Genomic DNA, 24,602 nt, shown 5'->3' with positions numbered 1-24,602 from the left:
GGTTGTTAGAAGTCGACCCCCTTATACGAACTCATCCCAAGACTTAGCCACGACGAATCTCCTAGATTTAATTTTGTCTTAGGGCCCCCTTGTGGCCCCACATCGCCTCCAACATCCTTAAATTTCTCGGAGACTCATCCTAGCTCATGCATATGCCCCTCAATACTCGGGTTCGACCCTACCCGTATACAAGAAGGGTCCGAATCTTAGGAAAAATTTTTGAGGGGTGTTACAAACATCCTTCAATACCTCTTTTTCTGACTTTCCAACTTCTAGAATTTTACACTTTACCCTCTACTTAAACCCCATTTTCTCTTCTCTCTTCTCATTCTAAACCCTCTTTTCTCTAAACTCCAAAAAAGCATCATTGTGAAGTTCATTGTGTTGGGAAGCGCAACACTCCATTAAAGCTCTCTACGATAGAATTTTACACTTTATCCTCTACTTAAACCCCTTTTTCTCTTCTCTCTTTTCATTCTAAACCCTCTCTTCTCTAAGCTCCAAAAAAGCATCATTGTGGAGTTCATTGTGTTAGGAAGCGCAACACTCCATTGAAGTCTGTTCCCAGTGACTCCAATATCAGCTACGTATATCATTATAAGAATATGAAAATATACATTTATTCTAATTTGATGCTTTAAGCTAGAGAATACAAACATCAAGCGACATATTTGCTCTCTCTGAAGTCTGGATGCATCTATTGTTCATTTTCATATTTGTCCATAAAAGCAAGAGTGGGACCAAATCAAGAGATATAGCTTTTCCTTTTGGATAAACCCTCCTTAATAAAAAAGCTCTAAAAAGAAGTACAGCTACTTATCCTCATCCACGTTCCTTTGCCCTTTGCTTCTTTTCTCTTTTTTGCTTAATTATTCCCATTAACTCACTTTTTCATTGTTTTCCTCCCATATATATAGCAAGTAACTTTTATTTCTGGGCCACCCTTGTCCTTTTCTGGCAGTATATTGAGGATATTCATTCATCTGCATGACACATTCATGATCTAGTCATCAAAGTAAAATGAACCACTTTACTTAATTAATGCTAGGTGGGGTCCTCATAGACTACTGTGCTGGAAAGAAAAGTGGTGAAGAATCTCTTTGTAATTTGCCATCAGATATTTTTACTTTGCTCATCTTGTCTTCGCACCAATGCAATTGTTCATCATTGACTTGGCTCATTCTCAATACCCTCGATACTAATTTCAAGTCTATTAGAGACATCAATATATCCATCTCTTCATCTACACTTAACCTTCTTTTATTCCTCAAGCATTTTCCTGATCGTCGTAGATCTTTCACCTTTGATTTTTTCTGCGCAAAATATAAAAAAATTATGTTATGTGAGCGGTCAATATAAATCGTTATTTCTATGATATAAGATGTAATTACTTATAATGTAATAATTAGTAACATGGTGAAATACTCACTACATCAAAAATGATCTTTAGTGATAATGAACTAAGGATAATATCTTAATTGTTCCTATATTTAGCAGCAATTACGAGTGACAATTATATTTTAGCACTCTTTTTAAATGGCACTAAAACTTATAACGATATTGAATCTAATAACAATTAACTAATACAAATAAAGATTTTTAATACTTTATTAATATGCATATTTATTACTGTTGAACGTTTTCTTTATTGTAATGGCTATCACATCATATGATTACGTAGATAATTCTTTACATTATTAGTGCCTATAAATATACTTAAACGTTATAAAGAATTAATATTATGGTTTAACTTCTATATGCTAGTAGCATTGCACAAAACTCACACTATCAAGTCATGTGAAACTCAATCAAGTGCACATATTGATTGGTAAAAAACTATATTATAATACAATACAATCCTTTTACTCCACCAAGTGTACGTATATTATAATAATGACACATTTTATAATACTAAATCTCAATAGTATATAATAGAGTTATGAATTTTAATACAGAATTACATTATTTTTAATGAGAAGAAGAGATATTAATTAGTTAGATACTTGCCTTTTTGTTTTGTTTCTTTAGCAAGAGGAGAGTAGCATAAGGTGAACCTCTTCTTTTTCTCCCAAGGAAAGCTGCCATTAATATTTGGCAACGATTCTCCTTGTCTGCCTTTAGGAAATTCATAAAGGTTCTGACTGCCTCTTTCATTATCTGATGAAATGAATCTGAAGATATTCTTGAGCAATAATCTTCCTGCATCCCTTTATCCTCCTCCGAGTCTAATCAAAATATTTATACGATATATGATTATATTATTTTGGATAGAAAGAATATCGAAATAAGCAATTGATTTTTCTCTAATGTCTAACTTAAGTTAGAAAGAAAAATAATTATAGCATAATTAGTTCACATTTCTCAATTCTAATTTTAATATTTTGGCACAAGTCATCCATCTTGAATAAAAGGCAAATTTGGTTCAAGTTCCATGGTTGTGGTCATCAAATACCCAATGTCACACTCATTCTTTTCCTATTTCTCTACTACAACACAGAAGGCTACTAAAAAGCGAACGTCTGAATTATTCAACAAAAAAAAAAGTAATTGTAAAGTAGTTCAAATTCTATATATATACTACTAAAATAACAATACAAAAGTTTTCTATACTGCCAAGTCATTTAAATTACAGGCAACAGCCAATGTATGGACATGAAAAATAAGTTACTAATAATTTTTTATTGAAGGTTAAATAGCACTCCCAATCGATGTTTAAAAATTTCATTACACCAATAATGGATATAAGTCAAAATGAAAATGTAGTTTTGTTGACCATATATTAATATTCAACATGGACCTTTTCATACTTATTAAAAGGTTGAGTTGGTACCTCGATATTCTGGGACTTGAAGTAACTTAGGAGCTAAGCTTCTCATTCTTGCATAAATTTCTGGTCTCCTTCCATATTCAAACGGCTCATTCTCAACGTACCTTTGTAAAAGAACTTGAAACTGCTGGAAATGTTGTGCTACATAAGCAGGACAACCTGGGTCGTCCTTCGATTCCTTATTATTATTACTGGAAGCTCGTAGGCGTTGGAAGTATTTGTAATTCCAACTCAGAGCTTCCCATGCTAAGCATACCTGTGCTACATAAGCAGCCTCCAGTTCATGATAAGGGTTATGATGCTGCGATGACTTCTTATTTATGAACAATTTATGAACAATCCTATCTGATATTGATCTCGGGCATGCTTGAATTGATCTTAACGAATCTGAAAATGAATTGGTTTCTTCACTAGTCAAAAATGAAAGCAAAACAGATACATTTTTGTGGTTGGAAAAAAGATCTAAAATGAAGGTTAAACTCACTTATGGTAGCTGAATTTTACCTATTATTACTTTTACCCTTTAACTGAAACATAGAGTTGAAAAGAAATGAATTTAAAACATGTTATGACTATTTATGATTATAAATTATCTCATTAATAACTAATAGTAAATTAAGAAATTTAAAATTAGTTTTAAAAAGATGTCTTTCTTTTTTAGTAAAGATCAAAAAAAATATGTAACTAAAAGATTAATGGAACATATGTAATCACATAAATAGAACAAAGGGAGACTAAGTTAAAATTCCCCTTAAAAACAGTGAAGTTAAAATAATATTATTTTTTATCATATAAAAGTAACTAAAAGATTAAAATCAGTGCAGAAGTATGACTCATCACTCGCCACGTTAGTGGCTGTCTCTCTGTAAATCCACCTTCAGAAATTGAAAAAGAAAATTTTTACCTATCCGTAATTTAATTTTAAAAAAACAATTGAAAAAAAACCATTTGATAACACATTACATAAATATATAACAAAAATTCCTAATCCAACAATAGAAATTTCACTTCTTCCGTTATTTGTATTTTCTGAACAACTAACATGTACAAATTCAGTTTTTTTAATGCGATGAAATTTGTTTTATTATTTTAACATATACGTAAAATTAACCCGAAAAAATGATAAAAAGATGTAGATTTACCCGTTTCATGTAGTTTTTGTGCACTAATTCTATCAAAAAACAACATTTCTTCATCATATTTTTGGAAGATTGTGTAAGACTCCCATTTGGGGCAACTTCTCCTTGATGAAGAAGAAAATGGATCTTCAGCTGTTGAGTCTTTAATTGAGCTTCTCCACTCAGTAGAGCTCTTTGAAGTAGAGCCATTAGTACAAGAATCCCCAAATATTTCATGCTCTTGATCCTTTTCTTGTTCTTGCACTAATTTCTTGCTCTCTAACTTCGATGATGATGCATTAACAAACATATTTGCCTCTCTTCTACACAAATTAATCTGTGTCACTTTCTTCTCCTTAATCATTTCCCTGTAACAATTTCCTGTAACGTAACATCAACATAACAAAGATATATTATCGTCATTTTATTAACACTGTCCAAGTCATTTTATATAGAAAATAAGATTTTAAAGTTAGTACGTACCATGATTTATGTCCTTATCGATTATGTTCGTTAACATATTTATATTCATGTCCCTGGGAAGAGGTGAGATGGGCCCAACTTTGTTGATTTCAGAATCAGAAAAACAAGAAGAATCAGAATCATCATCTATTATTTCTTTAACTTCCACTTCATCATCATCACTATAAATAGATTCTGAATCCAGTACTGAGCTATAAATAGATTCTTCTTCATCATTAGTACTACAACTTTCTTCTATCTCTTTCTCAAAACCAAGAAATTCATCATCTATGAAATGATTTTCTTCCACTGGCTCAGAATTATTATGATGATAATATTCACTTTCCTCCTCCATTTCTTCGTCATCAGAGAATTCAACAAATTCATATGCGTCTTGATTCCTTAAAAAAACAATTATTTTTTAGTCAATAAGTAAAAACTGAGAATTAAAACATTAAAAGGGAAGTAAGGGGAAAATTAGAAGTACCTCCAGAAAAATGGATTTCCACCAAGGAAGTAGAAGAATTTGGCAAGCAAAATGGAAGTGAAATAGGTGAAGAGTAAGAAAATCTGAAAAGAGCTGGAGACATTGTAGAACAATCTAGCAATAGTTTCTTCTGAACATTGCATCTCTTTTTTTTTTTTTTGCTATAAGGTTAAAGGCATCAAAGGTTTTCGAGTCTATCGATTTTTGTACAAAGCAAAGTAGCACTAGGAAAAAAGGTATCAACTTTAATTGCTTTATAAAAAAATTTGTTTGTCACAAGCTGGTCTCTTACTTTTCTTATGAAGTTTACTTATATATCCTCTTATGCTTAAGACTCATCTTTTTGGTGTCAAATACGCGCTATTAACTTTACAACGTTTTGGATTTTGGAGTTTTCGCCCCAATCTAGGTTAGGGGTCCAAACAAAAGAGAGTAAATTTGTTCCACCTTTCCTGTAGGAGTAATGAAGAAGCCTAGATTATCCGTACGTTGAGCGAATATTTTAAATTGTAATAATTTTTTAATTTAAAATCTAAAAATAACTAATTAATATAAATCATTATTGAGTAGCGGAAATGCAAGTATAAGCATATATAATGTTTTGCTTTTATTTAAAGACTTGATGCTTATAAAAGTTTATGTTAATTTATATGCATTGAGGATATGTTTTAAATACACCAAACATTAATCTAATAACTTTTCCTCCTAATATAGAAGATTAATAGCACATGCAGTGTGCTGAATTTATATTGTGCTAATTAATTAAATTTTAAATTTATAGATCAAATTTGAATCTAGTATTAAAAATAATGACTCTATTATGAACTAAAATCTAAATTATATTGCAAAGCATATTGCAACCTCTTTATCCGACTTTTCTTTAGTTCAATCTTGCAAAATAAGATAATTTTTATTTAATCAAATATAAAAACACAAAATAAAAATGCACAAAAAAACGAATTTCTTACCAATTTTTAAAATATCATAATTAAATAAATATATATTAATATATATCACATAAAGATAAACTATTTTTTGTGAATAAAAAATTGAGAGATGAAAATAATGGGTATTTTTTATTCCTTTGATTTACTATATATAATTCTCTTCTTTTATTTTATGAATTTTTTGATTCGTTTAGCCTTTTCTGTAAATACGTTATAGATTTTACTTTTTAGTTACAAGTATAACTTGACAATGACAGATAATATAAAATCATCAACCGAGAACATAAAGAAACACTGCATAGCAAATAAATTTCAAGAGCTACAATTGCATTTAAATTTCAAAAAGTAGAATTAAAGAATGATCAATATACAACAATGTTATAAATCCGTACTGAGGGAAGTAGAGAATTAAATATACATAAATCAGTCAAATTACCACATCTCTCACCAAATGAATATGCTACTATCCGTGACATAACAAAATTTAAATTAGCATATTTTTTTTATCATTGTTATTATAGACTAATATTTTTATTTCTTTTTGGCCATTTCATGAATTTTTGCCATTTCAATTATTTTACGCAATTTGTGAAAACTAAGTGAATGATCTCAATCATCCATTAATGAACTCAGAGCAAGAAAACTGAAACTCAGAGAGAAAGGAAAACTTAGAAAGGAGAAGAGAAATATTTATTGATCTCAATCTCAGAATGTACAGCTTGTTGATTTGTATATACACATACACTTCAGCTCCTTCTAACTAATTCTAATTGACAACTCATTATTGATAGTTGTTTAACTAACTATTAAGCTAACTAACTGAATGCACACGCAAAACTCACACACTTTGAAATGCACATCTAACTAGCTATTTGACACAGCTAACTAACTATCTGACACATTGATAACTAACTAACAGAAAATGAGAAATGATTTATATGCACATTGCAATACACCCCCTCAAGCTGAAGAGTGCAAAATATTAAGCACACCAAACTTGTTTAGTAAATGAGAATGTTGAGCATGAATTAGTCCCTTAGTCAACAAATCAGCCACTTGTTGTTGTGGAGGAACATAAACAGTCTGGATCAAACCATCTTTGATCATGTTCCTTATAAAATGGCAATCAATTTCTATGTGTTTTGTCCTTTCATAAAACACATGATTTGCTGCCAATTGAATTGCAGACTTGCTATCACTCAACACTGTGATGGGCATCTGTACAGGCACATTGAGCTCATTGAACAGCCCAAGTAACCAAGTTACTTTTTCTACAGCTGAAGCCATGCTTCTATACTCAGCCTCAACTGAACTTCTAGATACAATATGTTGCTTCTTTGACTTTCATGAAACTAAAGACTCTCCAAACTTTACTACATACCCTGTAATAGATCTTCTGTGTTGGGATATGCAGTCCAATCTGAGTCATACCAACACATCAATGTAGTAGTAGGATGAGCTTTTAACCAAACACCCTGGCTAACTGTCCCTTTCAAGTACCTTACTACTCTGGTAGCTGCCTCCCAATGAGACTTCTTGGGGTGTTGCATAAATTGACTAAGTGTATGAACTGCATAACTAATGTCAGGTTTGGTGATAGTAGCATATATTAACTTGCCTACTATTCTTTGATAAGATGAGATGTCTGTTAAGATGCCATCTTCATGAACACTATTAGCTTGATCAACTTCTATTGAGGTCAGTCTCTGATTTGTCTCCAATGGAGTGGCTGCAGATTTTGCTCCACTTAGGCCTGTATCAGAAATAAGCTCCAATATATACTTTCTTTGGTTTAGGATAATTCTAGCTTTGGATCTCAAAACTTCAATTTCTAGAAAATATCTAATTTTTCCCAAGTCTTTGAGTTTAAACTACTGGTGTAACACCTCTTTTGCCTCTTTAATCAGTGTCTCATTATCCCAGTAATGAGTAAATTATCAACATAGATCAAAATGAGGACCATCCCCTCTGGCTTCTTCAAAGTAAACAAGGAGTAATCATGAGAACTTTGAGTGAAGCCTGTTGCTAATAGTGTAGTGGTAAGCTTAGTATTCCATTATCTAGAGGTTTGCTTAAGGTCATACAAGGACTTAATCAACCTACACACTTTGTTGGAGCCCTGATTACTGAATCCTTCTAGCATAGTCATGTAGACCTCTTCACCTAAATCTCCTTGGAGAAAAGCATTATACACATCCATTTGGTATAAACCCTATTCTCTTGATGCAGCTAAGTCAATGACACATCTGATTGTGACCATTTTTGTGACAGGTGAAAAAGTGTCATGATAGTCTAACCTCTCTTGTTGAATGTAACCTTTGTCAATCTGTCGAGCTTTGAATCTTTTTATCTCACTATTTGTTTGATATTTAATCTTATAGATCCATTTTAAACTAATGGTGTGTTTCCCTTATGGAAAATTAACCACCATTTAGGTCATATTGTCTTCATGTGCCTTAATTTCCAACTTCATAGCTTGGATCCATTTATCATCTTTAGCAGCTTGTTTAAAGGTCTGTGGTTCCACTAATGCGGAAAACTTTGCCAAATAATTGTGGTAATGTGAAGTAATGTGATTGTATGAAAGATAATTGGTTAATAGATATCTGCTACCTTGACTCCTTTAGGAAATGTGTAGTCTTTCATCCATATAAGTGGACTAATAATTCTAGAAGTTTTTTTAGATGAGGCCTCAGGTGGTGGTGCAGAATGAACTAATGAATCAGAAAAGTCTTGTGGTCTGCCAACACTAGAATGATCTGCTTAAACCTCATCACTACTTGGATGCACAACAATATTAGGAGTCATTTCTGATAATGATTCTGGTGGAGTCTCACCAACTACACTGTCCTGAGGTGAAATTACAGGAAATGATATGTGTAGGGGCTCAGATTCATCATAACAATCAGTATTCAAGATAGCTTGTGTCTCTTGATTTGTCTATGAAGATGCAAATGCAAAAATATGCTCTTGGAATCTAACATCTCTATTAATGAAGAACCTTTTGGTCTGCATATCCATCAACAGATAGCCTTTTTGTGTGGTGGAATAACCCATCAAAATAGCAGGTTTGGCTTTTTCAAAAACCTTGTCACTTCTAGGAAGCACCGAAGCATAACAATGACATCCAATAACTCTCAAGTGACTTAGATTTGGGGGTTTGGAGAATAACATTTCATAGGGACTCTTCCCATTAATTGATGAGGAAGGTAATTTATTCATCAAGTAAACTGAAGCATTGATACAAATACCCCAATATCTATAGGCATGGAAGCTTGAAATCTGATGGCTCTAGCTATATTTAGGATTTGTCTATGTTTCCTTTTCACTATACCATTCTGCTATGCTGTATGAGGAAAACTACTATGATGTATTATGTCTAAGGATAGAAATAACTATTTGCATTGAGAATTAAAAAACTCTATCACATTATCTGATCTCACTATTTTAATGGTGAGACCAAATTGTGTCTTAATCATCATGAAGAAGGTTTTGAGTGCTACAATAGTTTCAAATTTAAGTTGTAGTAAATACACCCAAGTATATCTGTTATGATCATCTACAACCGTCAAGAAATATTATTTATTATCAAATGTAGAAGTTTTATATAGTCCCCAAAAATCCATATGTACAATATTAAATGACACAGCTTCTCTAGATTCATTAGTAGGAAATGGTAGTCTAGCTTGTTTAGCTAATGGGCAGATTGAACAACTATTTAGGGACTCTACATTTTTGCTATTATGCAACAAATGTAAACTTTTCAAGGCATGAGATGAAGGATGGCCTAGCCTTCTGTGTCATAGATCATAGTCCTGCATGGAAACTCCAGCAGCTATTTTTTTGATGGTTTTACGCTTCATTTCCTTTTCTTATTCTGCATTTGTAATGATGTATAAACTTCCTTCTTTTTTACTAATTTTCTTCACTCTGTCACTATAAAGGTCCTGAAATACACAGAAGTCATGATAAAATGAAATAAAATAAGATAACTATCTTGTGATTTTGGAGACTGACAATAGGTTGAGTTTGAAGTCTGGAACAAACACCACTTATTTCACAGTAAATTGAAGCATTGATATAAATATCCCAATATCTGATAGGCATGGAAGCTTGAAATCGGATGGCTCTAGCTATATTTAGGATCTGTCTATGTTTCCTTTCCACTACACCATTCTGCTATGGTGTATGAGGAAAACTACTCTGATATATTATGTCAAGGATAGAAATAACTATTTGCATTGATAATTAAAATCTCTATCACATTATCTGATCTCACTATTTTAATAGTGAGACCAAATTGTGTCTTAATCATCAGGAAGAAGGTTTTGAGTGCTACAATAGTTTCAAATTTAAGTTGTAGTAAATACACCCAAGTATATCTGTTATGATCATCTACAACCATCAAGAAATAGTATTTATTATCAAATGTAGAAGTTTTATATAGTCCCCAAAGGTTCATATGCACAATATCAAAGGACACAGCTGCTCTAGATTTATTAGTAGGAAATGGTAGTCTAGCTTTTTTAGCTAATGGACAGATTGAACAACTATTTAGGGACTCTACATTTTTACTATTATGCAACAAATATAAACTTTTCAAGGCATGAGATGAAGGATTGCCTAGCCTTCTATGCCATAGATCATAGTTCTGCATGGAAACTCCAACAGCTTTTTTCTGATAGTTCTAAGCTTCATTTTCTTTCCTTATTCTACACTTTTAATGATGTATAAACTTTCTTCTTCTTTACCAATTTTCTTCATTCTGCCACTGTGAAGGTCCTGAAATACACATAAGTCAGTATAAAATGAAATAAAATAAGATAGTTATCTTGTGATTTTGGAGACTGACAACAGGTTGAGTTTGAAGTCTGGAACAAACAACACTTCTTTCACAGTTTCATTGTCAAACAAACATGCATCTTCAATGTGAGATATTACAAATTTATCTCCTATTGGTAAATGAATCTGATCTCTTCGGGACTTATTTTTACATCTACTTTTTGTCAATAATTTTTTATCTTCTGTTATGTGATTAGATGCACCAGAGTCTACTATCCAATTCTCTGAAAAAACATTGGAGGATAAACAAGTAGCCATACCTGTCATATTGACTTGTTTCATCTCCTTGGTATCTTTATTTAGCAAGTCCATTATCTATTTATATTCTCCATCAGTGAATCCATGTGCTTTGGCAACAAAGGCATTGTTCACTTCATGACTTGTTGAAGCTATCTGATTCTGATCCAATTGATTTCTAACAGTGTTGTTAGTTAAGTGTTTTCCATTGTGAGAATTATTACCTCCATGATTATCATTACTTTGATTGTTATTCCCTCTAGGTGCAACAAATTCAGATTGATTCTTAGAGTTATTATTATTATAACCAGACTTCTTTCTATATTTTCAATCAGCAGGATATCCAATTAGTTTGTAACAATTCTCCTTAGTGTGGCCAGTAAAGTTACATTACTCACATTTTCTACCTCTATAATTTTGATTTCCAAAACTATAACCTTGACTTCTGTGAACTTGCATGGCAATAGGATCAGATTTCACTCACAGTAACTACACAAGCTAAATGTTGAATTTCATCTTCTATCATCATAGCATCTTGATTTATAGTTGAAGTGACGCCTTTTAATAAGATCTGCCTACGTGCTTCTTCATCTGATTCATTTAGCCCACTCAGAAACTGAATTAACCTCAACTGATATAGATGATCTGAATACTCTTTAGATTTAGAACACGCATAACTTGGTGAGGATACTAAAGCATCAAAGTCCCCATAGTGTTATATCTCGTATTTTCATACGTTGAGTTATTTGCAAGAGAATCGACTTAAGTTAAAGACGGAATCATTTTTGAACACGAGGTAGAAATCTTTAATTCCCAATTCTAATTAAAATATATTTTGGAGATTAGAAATTCATTTAATTGATATTAGATGACTAAGTAGGTATTAGTGATTGATTAAATTAATTAACCTAAGTGCTTGTGTGATCCCCACCCAAATTAGTTAATTAATAAGATAGATAGGTGCCATATAGGAGGGAACGTGGGAGGCTATAAGACTGCATATAAAGCAATGCCTTAATGGATAATGCTGAAAACACAATTTTATTTCCATCTTGAGCAAATCAATTTAGAGAGAGAAGTGAGAAGTGTAGAGAGAGAGACTCTCGACCAAGCTAGGACTTGAGGTAGAAAATTAAGGGGTCAAGTGTGGTGATTTTTCAAGGTGATGGCAACAAGGATTGGGTCATTAGGGAAGCAAAAATGTGGTTGAATCAAGTCCCTAAGTTTCCAAATAAATTATGTCATTATAGCTTAAGGTAAGATTCAATCTTTTTACACATATTGGAGGTAATTTAAACTTGTATAAGTTGGTAAATGTGTGATGAATGTATGAAATTATGGGTGTTGATATTGAAGCATGATGGGATATGTTGGGGGCTGTTTGGTGTAGATGATGGTGGACTGATTTTTCTTAGTATTTTGATTGTTATTGTTATGGATTTTATGATGAGAATGAAGGTATTTAATGATTAAAGTTGAAGTTAAATTGGTTTGTGGGCTGTTGAAGGATTATAGTGATAATAATGCAGTTTACTTGTATATGAATAGGTGATATAGTTGTCTTTGGTTGCTGTTATGTCTCACGAAATTAGATAAAAAGATAGTATGAAATAAGGTGTAAAAATCATATGTGGTTTCCTTGGTGTGTTCACAAGTATTCGCAAGGTTTTCAAGCATCTTTATGTTGTTAGTTAGGGACTGTTTTGATATGTTATTGTTGTTCTTGTTGAGCTTGGAAGATTAAGGATAGTTAAGATTATATGTTGTGTTGTATGGATGGTTCGGACGTGAGGAAAGTAAGCGATGTAGGGGAGGTGTTGTCCAATTTTTTAGAAATAACCTACTAATGATAAAGTATATTTTATGCCCTTCCATAGCTTAACTGTAGTGCTTAACGTCTTAATATAGGTTGAGATGCTATTGGGCAGCATATACGTGTTGTGTGCCAATAAATGCTAAAGGTATGTAAAGTTGTCCCTTCTTTCTTTTGGCATGTCTTAGATTTAAGTAATGAATGATATGAGCTTGGGGTAATTCTATTCATAAATTTCGAGTGTAATTCACGATCCTTGTTTATTTCCTGATGCTAGAGCTTCTAATGTGATTGAGTTATTTCCCCTCGAGTCCTCTATACATTGGATAATTGTTGGTGTATAAAAGTCCCTATTCTTACAGGCTTTATCATGATTAGTGTCCTTGACTTACAATAGTTGTTCGTATTATCTTGTTTGCATTACCGACATCCAGGTCCGCGATGCGGACTTGTCGCAGACCACACTGCCTCGCAGATTAAATTCAAGTTTCAATTTTTGGTCACTACATGTCAAATCTCCGCGATGCGGACTTGTCGCAGACCCTACTGCCTTGCACTTGAATTCTTGATTTTACTAGGTTTATTCTTTATGGCCAGGTTCGCAACGCAGACCTAGCGCGGACTACGCTGTCTTGGCCAATAAATTCCATACTTTAGGCATTTGAGAGTTAGTTATTCTACTTATTCTATTGAGTCTCAGATGATTATCTAATTGTACACGGTTACTAGTGATACCCTATTCGTGCATATTTGCTATTATATTATCCACTGAGTTCTACGATAGGCCGGGTATGTTATCATATATGGATTCCACTACATTATTACCGAGTGCCTTACTAGAGGGCCAGATACGTGATATGATAATACGATGTTATGATGATATGTTTATGGCACCGAGTTCTATGACGGGCTAGGTATGGTATATGTGTACACGATTTTATTCACCAAGTTCCATTATGGGCTTGGTACAGCATATGACAATAATATGTATGACTTCATTTATAAAATATAGGTACAGTGATTTCTTAATTATTATACTTGTCTCCTAAATCTCTATTTCAGATGTGATCTCCTTTATAGTATTTTATGCTTTATATACTCAGTACGTATTTTGTACTGACCTCCTCTCTTCGAGAGGCTGCTTTTCATACCCGCAGGTACAGATACTTATTTCAGGAATCCGCCAGCTTAGGATTTCCATTCAGCTATTTTGGAGTGCTCCATTGTCCCAGAGCCTAGATTTTTGGTACCGATCCTTTTGATATATATATTTGTTTATCGAGGGGTACGACGAGTCCCTATCCAATTATATGCTACTATTAATACTCTTAGAGGTCTGTAGATATGTGTGGGTTGTATATAGATGTTATCCAGCTGTACTAGTACGACTTATGTTTAAGGACGTTCCCACACATTATGACAGCCTTGTCGGCTTACGTACCATGTTATCTTTTGATGATTCTGACTCCTTAGGAGACAGGTCATTTTGGTATATATATATATATATATATATATGTGTGTGTGTGTGTATGTGTGTGTGACAGTTTTGAGATGACGTTCTACCTGTATAAGTCTCATATCATTTTTAGTTATTGATCGATTATAGATAACAAGTGTGTATACGAGTGTCCAGTTCGAGAACTAGTCACAGCCCACGAAATTGGGTTGTGACACACAGATTCTTCAATTTAGTGAAATAAGTCAAGACAGAATCAGTACCTTGTGAAAGTGTGTTGATCTCCCTATGTAGTTGATAGATCCTAATTCGATTCACTTTGTCAAAGCGCTCCTTTAAATCTTCCCAAACTGTGTAAGCACTTGTGGCATATACTATTCCACTTAGAAGTTCTTCACTAACAGTACTCATTAGCCATAATAGAACAATGGCATTACAAGTCTCCCATTGTTCATGTAATTCATCATTATACAAATTTTTGCTACATGCTCCAGTCACAAAGACATACTTTCTTTTTTCCAAAAGTGCAATTCTCATAGATCTACTCCATATTTCATAATTCTCAGATCCCTTCAGCTTGATAGGAATCAACATAGCTCGTGATGCATCTGATGGACCTATGTAAAGAGGATCGTTCTGATCTATTTTGAAGGTAGCCATTGTTGTCTTTTGCGACTTAAGTCTTCTTCTCTATGACCAGCTAAGCTTGATCTGATACCATGTGAAAACTAAGTGAATGATCTCAATCATCCATTAATGAACTCAGAGAAAGAAAACTGAAACTCAAAGAGAAAGGAAAACTTAGAAAGGAGAAGAGAAATGTTTATTGATCTCAATCTCAGAATGTACAACTTGTTGATTTGTACCTGAGATTTGTATATACACATACACTTGAGCTCCTTCTAACTAATTCGAATTGACATCTCATTATTGATAGTTGTTTAACTAACTATTAAGTTAACTAACTGAATGCACACGCACAACTCACACACTTTGAAATGCACAACTAACTAATTATCTGACACTTTGATAACTAACTAACATAAAATGAGAAATGGTTTATATGCACAATGCAATACAATTAAACTCGAAAAGGAGAAAACAAAAATACATATACAAACATAGTATAGTGAGAAATCTTACCAATCAAATCGTTTGAGATGTTTTTAGTTCGTGATTTACCGTATTGTTTTCTATTAAAAGCATCAAACCTAGAAGTGTTGCATTTGATTCAAAATGTTTTGGTAGTCTTACATTCTGTCTATTTGGTAAGAAAATATTGTAGTCTTTCTAAAAATTTAAAGTCGTTGTAGTATTTTCAGCATGCAGAAGAACTAAGATAGTATCAGATTTCTTGATACTTAATGGCTTTAGCATAGGAACATCAGATGATAGTTCTTAACGTCTACATTAGATGCATCTAATAAACCACAGAAAGGTAGATACAGTCTATCCAGGAAGTTGATAAAATTATTTAATATATATATATATATATATATATATACTAGATTTAGGCGCCCGTTCGTGCCCAATTTATGTTACTTTTTTGGTCCTAATTTATAAATATTTTAAGCTATTAATTATTTTAATTTTATAACAGTTTTTATGTAATTTTTAAATATATAATAAATTAGAAAGAAAAGTAAGATAAATTCAAATAGAAAAGTAATAAATTTTACAAATTTCATATTCCTATATTAAAACAACCAATTTTTTAAAACTTCACAAATATGCAAAAATTAATATTCAAAGAGAAGACAAAAGTTTTTTTTAACAACATATATGAAACTGAAAACATCAACTAATTCCACTCTTTGTAATAATATCATAGACTCACTCACATATTTCATTTTTAAAATTACTCCTTCCGGTTTATTTTATTTGATCTGCTTTCTTTTTTAGCTCGTTTATAAATAGAATGACTTTTTTATCAAACTTTTTAATTTTAGTTTTCCACATAACATATTCAAAATCATGAGATTAAAAGATATTTTGATATATTGAACATATTTTTAATTTAAGATAACAAAATTTTAAAAATAATCGTACTTTTCTAAAAATTTCGTGAGAAAATAACAGATCGAACAAATTAAAACGAAAGAAAGTTTAATGTTTGAATATGTTGTCATGTTTTATAGATAAAGTATTAATTAATGAAGTAAGATTAAATATTAATTAATGAAGTAGTAAATAATATTTTAAGGTGTGTGAATAAAAATTTAAAATAAATAAAAGAAGATGTGGACTATGGTGAAAAAAAAGGCATGGTATATAAAAAGAGAAAATAGCCTAAAATTCCTCCGATCTATATTCAAAATTTCAACTACATATTTCAACTACAGGGGAGTCTTATCACTCCGTGAACAATTTTTTAACCTATTTTTGACACCCCTGAATGCTGATCTGTCGACATAAATTAAATATAATGAATAGCGTGTATACATCCGCGGGTCCCATTTAAACATTATGACATTAGACCCACTCTTTTTCTTTCCCTCAATCATTTCTCTTTCTTCTATTCCCTCGTAAACTTTTTGAAGACCCACTCTTTTTTCTTTTTCCTTGATTTCTTTTCTTTTTCCTTGATGGATTACGCATTTCTGAAGCATTCTTGTGTGTTTTCAACTTAATTTCAGTGAAAGTTATCTGCTTTAAAGGTTAATTCTTTGTTTCTAATTTGAGTTTGTGCTTTATTAGGATTTTTTGTTAATTCGAAAAATTAAGAGTAACATTGTCTGAAATACTATGTGTGACTTACTATTATAGTGTGTAGTTGTTCAATTTAATGTTAGTTCTTTGTTCCTATTTTGAGTTTGAGCTTTATTAGAATTTTGTGTTAATTCAAAAAAGAGATTAAGAACAAATTTGTGTGAAAAATCATGTGCGTCTTAGCATTATGTTCATTAACTTTGGATACTATTTCTTTTTAGTTCATAATGTATGTTTTGTAATTAGGTTTCTATTTATTTGGTTGCCTCCAGATAAGAAATTAATGGGTTTACTTTGATTACTCTAAGGTGGTACCATGGTGGAGTGTTAGATTTTAGTAATGGGGAACCAATATATAGTGGTGAAAAAAATTCATATTTTTTGGATATTGATATAGATAAGATGTCATATTTTGAGTTAAAAGACTATATTAAAAAATTGAGATATAGCACAATTTTCACCTTTAGTATTAAATCACCTAAAAATGGCATATTGGTAGATGTTGATAATGACATGGACATTTTAGACGTGATGTGTTCCTTGAAAGATGAAAATGTTGTGGAGGTATATGTTAAGCATTTGATTGATTAGGCAATTATGGGACCCATGTTATTAGAAAATGATAGTCATGTGGATATGAGAAAATCTGGTTCAGCTTTATACAAGGCCTAATGAGATTGAAAACTTTAACTTTGGGGTAGGTGAAAACCATTTAAACAGTGAGGACCCTTTTGCTACTTTTTCAACCTCTCCTTTTTTCACTATCACACCTCATGCTACTGTAGAGGGTTCTACTGCAGATGGTGATGATATAGATATTAGTCCTGCTGGGCTTGATTTCTCAGAAGAAGAAGAAGTAGAGGGTTCTTATTATTCAACTAAGGATAGTGTTGAGTCTGAAGTTGAATTAGTTGGAGATGATGAAGAGGAAGAGTATGGTACTGATGTACAATAGGTGGTTAGGGAGTTGAGAGCTGAAAAAAAAACTTTTCAAAGAAGGAAAAGAAGTGAGAGAGTACCAGCTGACAATAAAGAGGTACCAGTAGGTGAAGCTGGACCAAGTCTAATTTTTGATGAAACTGAAACAGGTAAAATAAGTCATGAAGGAAGGCTAGGAAGTGATGAGCCTAACATTGCAAGTTCTGATGAGGATAGTTTTGTATTAGAAGAAGATGAGTGTTGTGATGATGATGAACATGAAGTGGCTGAATCTAGTAGAGCAAGAAGGGTAAAGTTGTCAAGAGAAAAAAAGGAAAACAACAAAAAAAAATCATCCATGACTCCACTGCAAAGAAAGTTGTGTGGCAGTTGGGTATGGTATTTAAAGATGTAAAAGAATTTAGAAGTGTAGTGTAACATCCCCTAAAAACGTTGTATACAATGTTTCAATTCTCGCTTAAAAATGATACAACCTTTGTATTTTGGGCATAACTTTTTATAGGATTGTTCAAATTGGGTAATTCAAATTTTTGAGTACCCACAAGATCATTACCTATAACTTTTGTGAAGACCATAATTTAATTTTCGGAGGTTAAGTAGGTGAAATAAATTAATTATTGTAAGACAATGTGCTGTGACGAAATGGAGTATTTGTAGAAGAAAATTCATATCTCACTGTAGGTTGCTCCAAATCGGTTGATTCTTAAATTACATGAAACTAGACTTCTATATCTACAATTCTTATAAAGACACTAAATCCTAATAAGGAATTTATCTTATTCAAAAGCAGCTCCGAAAAGGAGTATTTTGTCAAAGATAACTCATTTCACCTACCATGGAAAGATCTAGATACATTTGACATCACTTGTGACATAAATTGTCCTCCAATTAACATCATCCATGGCATCATAATTTTTCACTAAATTTTTAGATTTTTCTTTATAATTATTTTATTTATTGTTAGGTCCCTCTTTCCACCTATAAATACCCACCTTATTTCCTCATTTTATTCATCAAGCTTTCTCAAGCAAGTCTTCTCTCTATACACTTCTTTACACTTTCTCAAATATAGTTTTAGTTCTTAGTAGTGAAGAAATACTATTCCGGTGATTCATATACTCCGGGTAGTACACAAAATGTATCGGCGAGGAGAAAAGCTAGGACTCAAGAGTATTCATTAAGTCTTTCGGTTCCGACTAAAGCTTCGGATTCCAGGTATGTAAGGCTTCAATGAGAGTATTTCTTCCACTCTCATGTCTAAATTATTTTAATTATATGATAAATTATATTTATTTTCTTTAAGCTCTACTCTAAGTTATGTGGGTATTTATCCATGGGTTCTTCCACCCGTGTAGTCCAAAAACTCTTTCAATTAAGTCTCTTGATTTCAAGTAATATTTTCTTATGGTAATTTTTAATTTTACTTAATATTATGAATCATGGTTAAACTAATGATTATTGTTCTATTTTGATGTAACATAATTTCATATGTATGAATTGATGGTTTACAAGTAATTCCTCTATTTATCTATTTAAAGATTCTTGAAACTCATGGTGGGTTGTTTAAAGCATGATTTTTAATTAATGGATTTCAAAGTATTTATATATATTTATTTACATACATATTTGCAAGTTGAAGTGATTTGAACCCACCTAGTTTTACTATGTTTTTAATAAAGTTTGACTTGAAAGCTTTGACTCCAAATAAATGTTTATGAAAGCAATATCTATGATAAAAAAGGGAGTCTTATGAATTGAAAGAATGATGAAATGATATGAATGATGGATTCTTTATGCAATAAGGACAATTCTTGCATATTTGAATTATCAAATGTTTTAATGAGCTATTCTACTGAATATGATGTTTGAATTCTCAAATTATATGCTATGAATATTTTGAAATATTAAACTATTCCGTGGGATTAACTTAGCACCGAATGAGGCATTGAGGTGGGATTCGGTAAGGGAATCCTAGTAGCAACCCCTTGTCTTATTAACTATGTGCCAACATAGGAGTCCTTGTAGGCTTAGGCTAATGGATCCATAAATAGCCCTTAAAGTTAAAGTTAAAGAAATGAATGAAGTTGACGGAGTTATGGTGGATTCCATGTAATAGCTCGCATGGTCTTAAATGTCGGTTATGGTTATTTTTCCACAAAATGAATATTTTAAAGGATATCTATATGATTTATTATGCATGCATTACATTATGTTCCATATTACATAATTGTTATAATGTTTCCTCAATGTTCATGCATCCTTACATACTTAGTACATTCAAAGTACTAACACATACTCTTTTGCCTACATGATATCACCATGTAGGGACCAGTGATCCTCCTTGTTCTCCTCCACGTTGCTAGTTGAGATTTCATTGAAGACTACTTTTGGTGAGTTCCCATGTTCTGGGAACAATACTCCTTTATCTTTCTAGCTTATGATATGTTAAGATATTTTACTATGGTATTTCTTCTATTATGATTGATGATGAGCTAGGGAGTTATCTTAGGCCCGTTAAATCTAATAATTAGAGGTATTGTTGGACATATGTAAGTTGAAGATTTACTATTATGATTTTCGCTTGTTTATTTATCATCATTACCTATGAAAGGCTAAAAGAATGCTAAGAGGCTTGTTTGAGGTACTTTCGGGTTCTTCATTCGCCATGTCACGTCTAGTCCCTAGGCTTGGATCGTGACAAACTTAGTATTAGAGCCCGAGGTTTTGAATGGTCCTTGGAAGTCCAACATACCGCGTTGAATAGGGTCTTGTTCATGGTTGTGAAGCGCGCCACAATTATAAATAGGAGACTATGAGACATTTAGGAAAATTTTCACTTCTTTTAAATTTATGTCGTGCCTTAGAGTGTCCTAAGCTTTCCTTTAACTAATGACCCATTTTGTGTTCTCTAGATAATGACTCGAGGAAGAGCACCTCAAAGAGCAAGGGTTGACGATAAGGACCAAACTCCTCCGATTCTTAATGCCCAACATCATGAGAACGGGGTAACCCATGCCGAGTTTTGCAGTGTTATTACTTTGTTAGCTCAAGTTGTAGCTAACCAAGGGAATCTAGGTGTTCCTCCTCCCCAAATGCAAAATCCAGCCTCTAGAGTTCGGGATTTCCAAAGGATGAATCCACCTGAGTTCAATGGTTCTAAACTAGATGAGGACCCTATGGAGTTCATTAATGATGTATATCGGATTATGGCTATCATGGGTGTGCCACCAAATGAGAAGGCCGAGCTAGTAGCCTATCAACTCAAAGGTGTGGCTCGAGTGTGATATGAACAATGGGTTGTTGAGAAGGATGAAGAAATAGGGTCGATAGGATGAGAAGAGTTTAAAGGTGCCTTTCTAGACCGCTTCTTCCCATTGGAGCTAAGGGAGGCCAAAATCCAAGAGTTCATCAACCTCTGTCAAGGGAGTATGAGCGTGAGGGAGTATGCTCTCAAATTCACTAAGTTGTCCAAGTATTCTCCCTTCATGATCTCTGACCCAAGAGCTAGGATGAGCAATTTTATTTCCGGTGTATCAAGCTTGGTGTCCAAGGAGTGCAAAACGGCCATGTTGGTCAAGGAGATGGATATTTCTCGGTTAATGACTTACGCAGAACAAATTGAAGAAGAGAAGCTTAGAGAGAGATCAAGAGGGTTCAAAAAGGCTAGAGTGGATGGTGGAGGGTTTAACCCTCAAAGGTTCGATTATGGTAACAATGGCAAAGGCCAAGGTGGGCAACGATTTATGGGACAAGGTTCCACCAATTCTCCTCCTCCAAGGTTCAACAAGGACAAGAGTGGTAAGCCAATGATTCCAAGAGAGAATGTTGCTACTCAAACTTTCCCCTCTTGCAAGAAATGTGGAAGGACTCACAAAAGGGAATGCTTAGCTGGCTTCAATGCATGCTTTAAGTGTGGCAAGCTGGGCCACCATGCTAAGGATTGTAGAGATGGTGGTGGTAGGACTCAAGGACAAATTCCTCTTAGTCAACAAGTCCAAGAAGGTGTCCAACGCACCAATTGCTTTTACGCCTTGCATGGGAGACAAGAGGTTGAGGATGCACCCAATGTCATTACCGATATATTAAAGGTCTTTTCTTTTGATGTGTATGCACTATTAGATCTAGGTGCAAATTTATCTTTTGTTACTCCATTCCTTGCTAATAGATTTGATGTTTTACCTGAAATGTTATTAGAGCCCTATTTGGTGTCTACCCCCGTTGGTGAGTCAGTTATTGCTAGAAAGGTCTATAGGGGTTGCCTTGTGTCTATCTTGCACAAAATTATTCCTTGTGATCTTGTTGAACTTGACATGATAGATTTTGATTTCATTCTTAGGATGGATTGGTTACATGCATCTTATGCTTCCATAGATTATAGGACTCGTCGAGTTAAGTTATAATTTCCAAATGAGCCTTTTATTGAATGAGAGGGTCGTGATTTGGTGGTGAAGGATAAGTTTATTTATTATCTTAAGGCCCACAAAATGATTTCTAAGGGTTGTATTTACCACATTGTGAGGGTTAGGGATGTCAACTCCAAAAGTTCTTCTCTTGAGTCAGTTCCTATAGTCAATGAATTCCCTGATGTCTTTCCCGATGACCTTCCCAGTGTCCCTACCAAAAGGGAAACTGATTTTGGTATCGATCTCCTCTCCGATACCCAATCTATCTCTATTTCTCCTTACCGTATGGCCCCAGCAGAATTGAAAGAGTTGAAGAAACAATTAAAGGACTTGTTAGAGAAGGGGTTCATAAGACCAAGTATTTCGCCATGGGGTGCTCCCTTGTTATTTGTGAGAAAGAAGGATGGGTCGCTTCGAATGTGCATAGACTACTGGCAATTAAATAAGATGACCATTAAGAATAAGTACCCACTCCCTAAAATAGATGACTTGTTTGATCAATTGCAAGGAGAAAGTCACTTCTCCAAGATCGACCTTCGATCCGGCTATCACCAACTATGGGTGAGGGAGTGTGACATTCCCAAAACGGCCTTCCGAACAAGGTATGGTCACTTTGAGTTTTGGGTTGATGAATGCATCGGTGGTGTTCATGGACTTGATGAATAGGGTGTTCAAACCTTACCTTGATACCTTTGTGGTGGTCTTCATTGATGATATTTTGATTTACTCTTGGGGTAAGGAAGAACATAAAAATTACTTGAGAGTTGTGCTTCAAACGTTGAGGGATAGACAATTATTTGCAAAATTTAGTAAGTGTGAATTTTGGTTAAAGGAGGTAGCATTTCTTGGTCACGTAGTGTCCGGTGATGGGATCAAGGTTGATCCTAAGAAAATAGAGGCAGTCAAAAATTGTCCTAGACCATTATCTCCTTCAGACATTAGGAGCTTCTTAGGTCTAGCCGGGTACTATAGAAGGTTCATCAACGGTTTTTCTTCCATCTCATCTCCTATGACAAAATTGACCCAAAAGAAATCTAAATTCATATGGGCATATGAGTGTGAGAAGAGTTTCCAGACCTTAAAAGATCGACTTACCTCTGCTCCTATTTTGACTCTCCCAGAAGGATTAGAAGGGTTTGTAGTTTATTGTGATGCTTCAAAGATTGGTTTAGGTTGTGTCTTAATGCAAAACGGCAAGGTCATAGCCTATGCTTCTAGGCAATTAAAGGTGCATGAGCGTAACTACCCTACCCATGACCTTGAATTGGCGGCCGTTGTTTTTGCTCTGAAGATTTGGAGGCATTACCTCTATGGGGTGCATGTGGATGTGTTTAGTGATCATAAAAGTCTTCAATATGTGTTCACCTAAAAGGACCTTAATCTAAGGCAAAGAAGGTGGCTAGAACTCCTTAAGGACTATGACATGAGTGTGCACTATCATCCGGATAAAGACAATGTGATTGCTGATGCACTTAGTAGAGTGTCTATGGGGAGTATGGCCCATGTGGATGAAAGGAAGAGGGAGTTGGTGAAAGATGTTCACCGGTTGGCTAGATTAGGGGTGAAGTTGTGTGGAACTAATGATGGTGGTATGGTTTTTCAAAATAGGTCCCAATCTTCTTTGGTGGTGGATGTTAAATCAAAGCAAGATCTTGACCCGAAGTTTATTGAGTTAAAGAAGTTGGTAAAGGAAAAGAAGATAGAGGTCTTTTCCCAAAGGGGAGATGGGGTGCTACACTACCAAGGTCGGATATGTGTTCCAGATGTTGATGGCCTAAGGAGTTTGATCTTGATGGAGGCTCATAATTCTACATACTCCATTCATCCCGGTTCAACGAAAATGTAACGAGACTTAAAGGAGTTATATTGGTGGAGTGGCATGAAGAAGGACAAAGCAAGGTTTGTGTCCGAATATACGAATTGCCAACAAGTGAAGGCCGAACATCAAATGCGGGGTGACCTAGCCCAAGACATTGAAATCTCAACTTGGAAGTGGGAAGATGTGAATATGGATTTTGTAGTGGGTTTGCCTCATACCCGAAAGCATCATGACTCGATTTGGGTAATTGTTGATAGAATGACTAAATCAGCTCACTTCTTACTGGTTAAAACTTCCTATAGTGCCGAAGACTATGCCAAGTTGTATATCCGGGAGTTGGTGAGGTTGCATGGTGTGCCGTTATCCATTATTTCGTATTGTGGTACCCAATTCACTTTTTACTTCTGGAGATCATTTCAAAAAGGCCTCGGTACTAAGGTAAAGTTGAGCACAGCATTCCATCCTCAAACGGATGGGCAAGCCGAAAGGACGATTCAAACACTAGAGGATATGTTAAGGGCTTGTGTGTTGGAGTTTAAAGGA

The 24,602-nt window shown here is 33.7% G+C and overlaps 1 protein-coding gene across 1 annotated transcript; it reads right to left on the bottom strand.

Annotated features, from left to right (window-relative positions):
* Positions 1–757: 757 nt before the first annotated feature.
* Positions 758–5,159, bottom strand: LOC129891223 (uncharacterized). The gene is made up of 6 exons (XM_055966544.1): positions 4,895–5,159; positions 4,429–4,808; positions 3,970–4,326; positions 2,831–3,214; positions 2,008–2,225; positions 758–1,313 (listed from the first exon to the last, which is right to left on the bottom strand). The coding sequence occupies exons 1-6, from the start codon at positions 5,035–5,037 to the stop codon at positions 1,065–1,067; spliced, it is 1,731 nt and encodes a 576-aa protein (XP_055822519.1). The 5' UTR covers positions 5,038–5,159; the 3' UTR covers positions 758–1,064.
* Positions 5,160–24,602: the final 19,443 nt, after the last annotated feature.

This window comes from Solanum dulcamara, chromosome 1 (genome assembly GCF_947179165.1).
Source record: "Solanum dulcamara chromosome 1, daSolDulc1.2, whole genome shotgun sequence".
Taxonomy (NCBI): domain Eukaryota; kingdom Viridiplantae; phylum Streptophyta; class Magnoliopsida; order Solanales; family Solanaceae; genus Solanum; species Solanum dulcamara.
The sequence above is the reverse complement of the archived record's forward strand: the minus strand, read 5'-3'. Positions and strand labels throughout refer to the sequence as shown.

What these genes read in the sequence shown, in the direction of transcription:
- LOC129891223 (XM_055966544.1), bottom strand. Translation starts at nt 5,037, where the DNA reads ATGCAATGTTCAGAAGAAACTATTGCTAGATTGTTCTACAATGTCTCC. An exon ending in CGATAAGGACATAAATCATG is followed by an intron (nt 4,327 to 4,428) that starts GTACGTACTAAC and finishes GTTACGTTACAG; the next exon opens with GAAATTGTTACAGGGAAATG. An exon ending in TAAAGAAACAAAACAAAAAG is followed by an intron (nt 1,314 to 2,007) that starts GCAAGTATCTAA and finishes TATTTTGCGCAG; the next exon opens with AAAAAATCAAAGGTGAAAGA.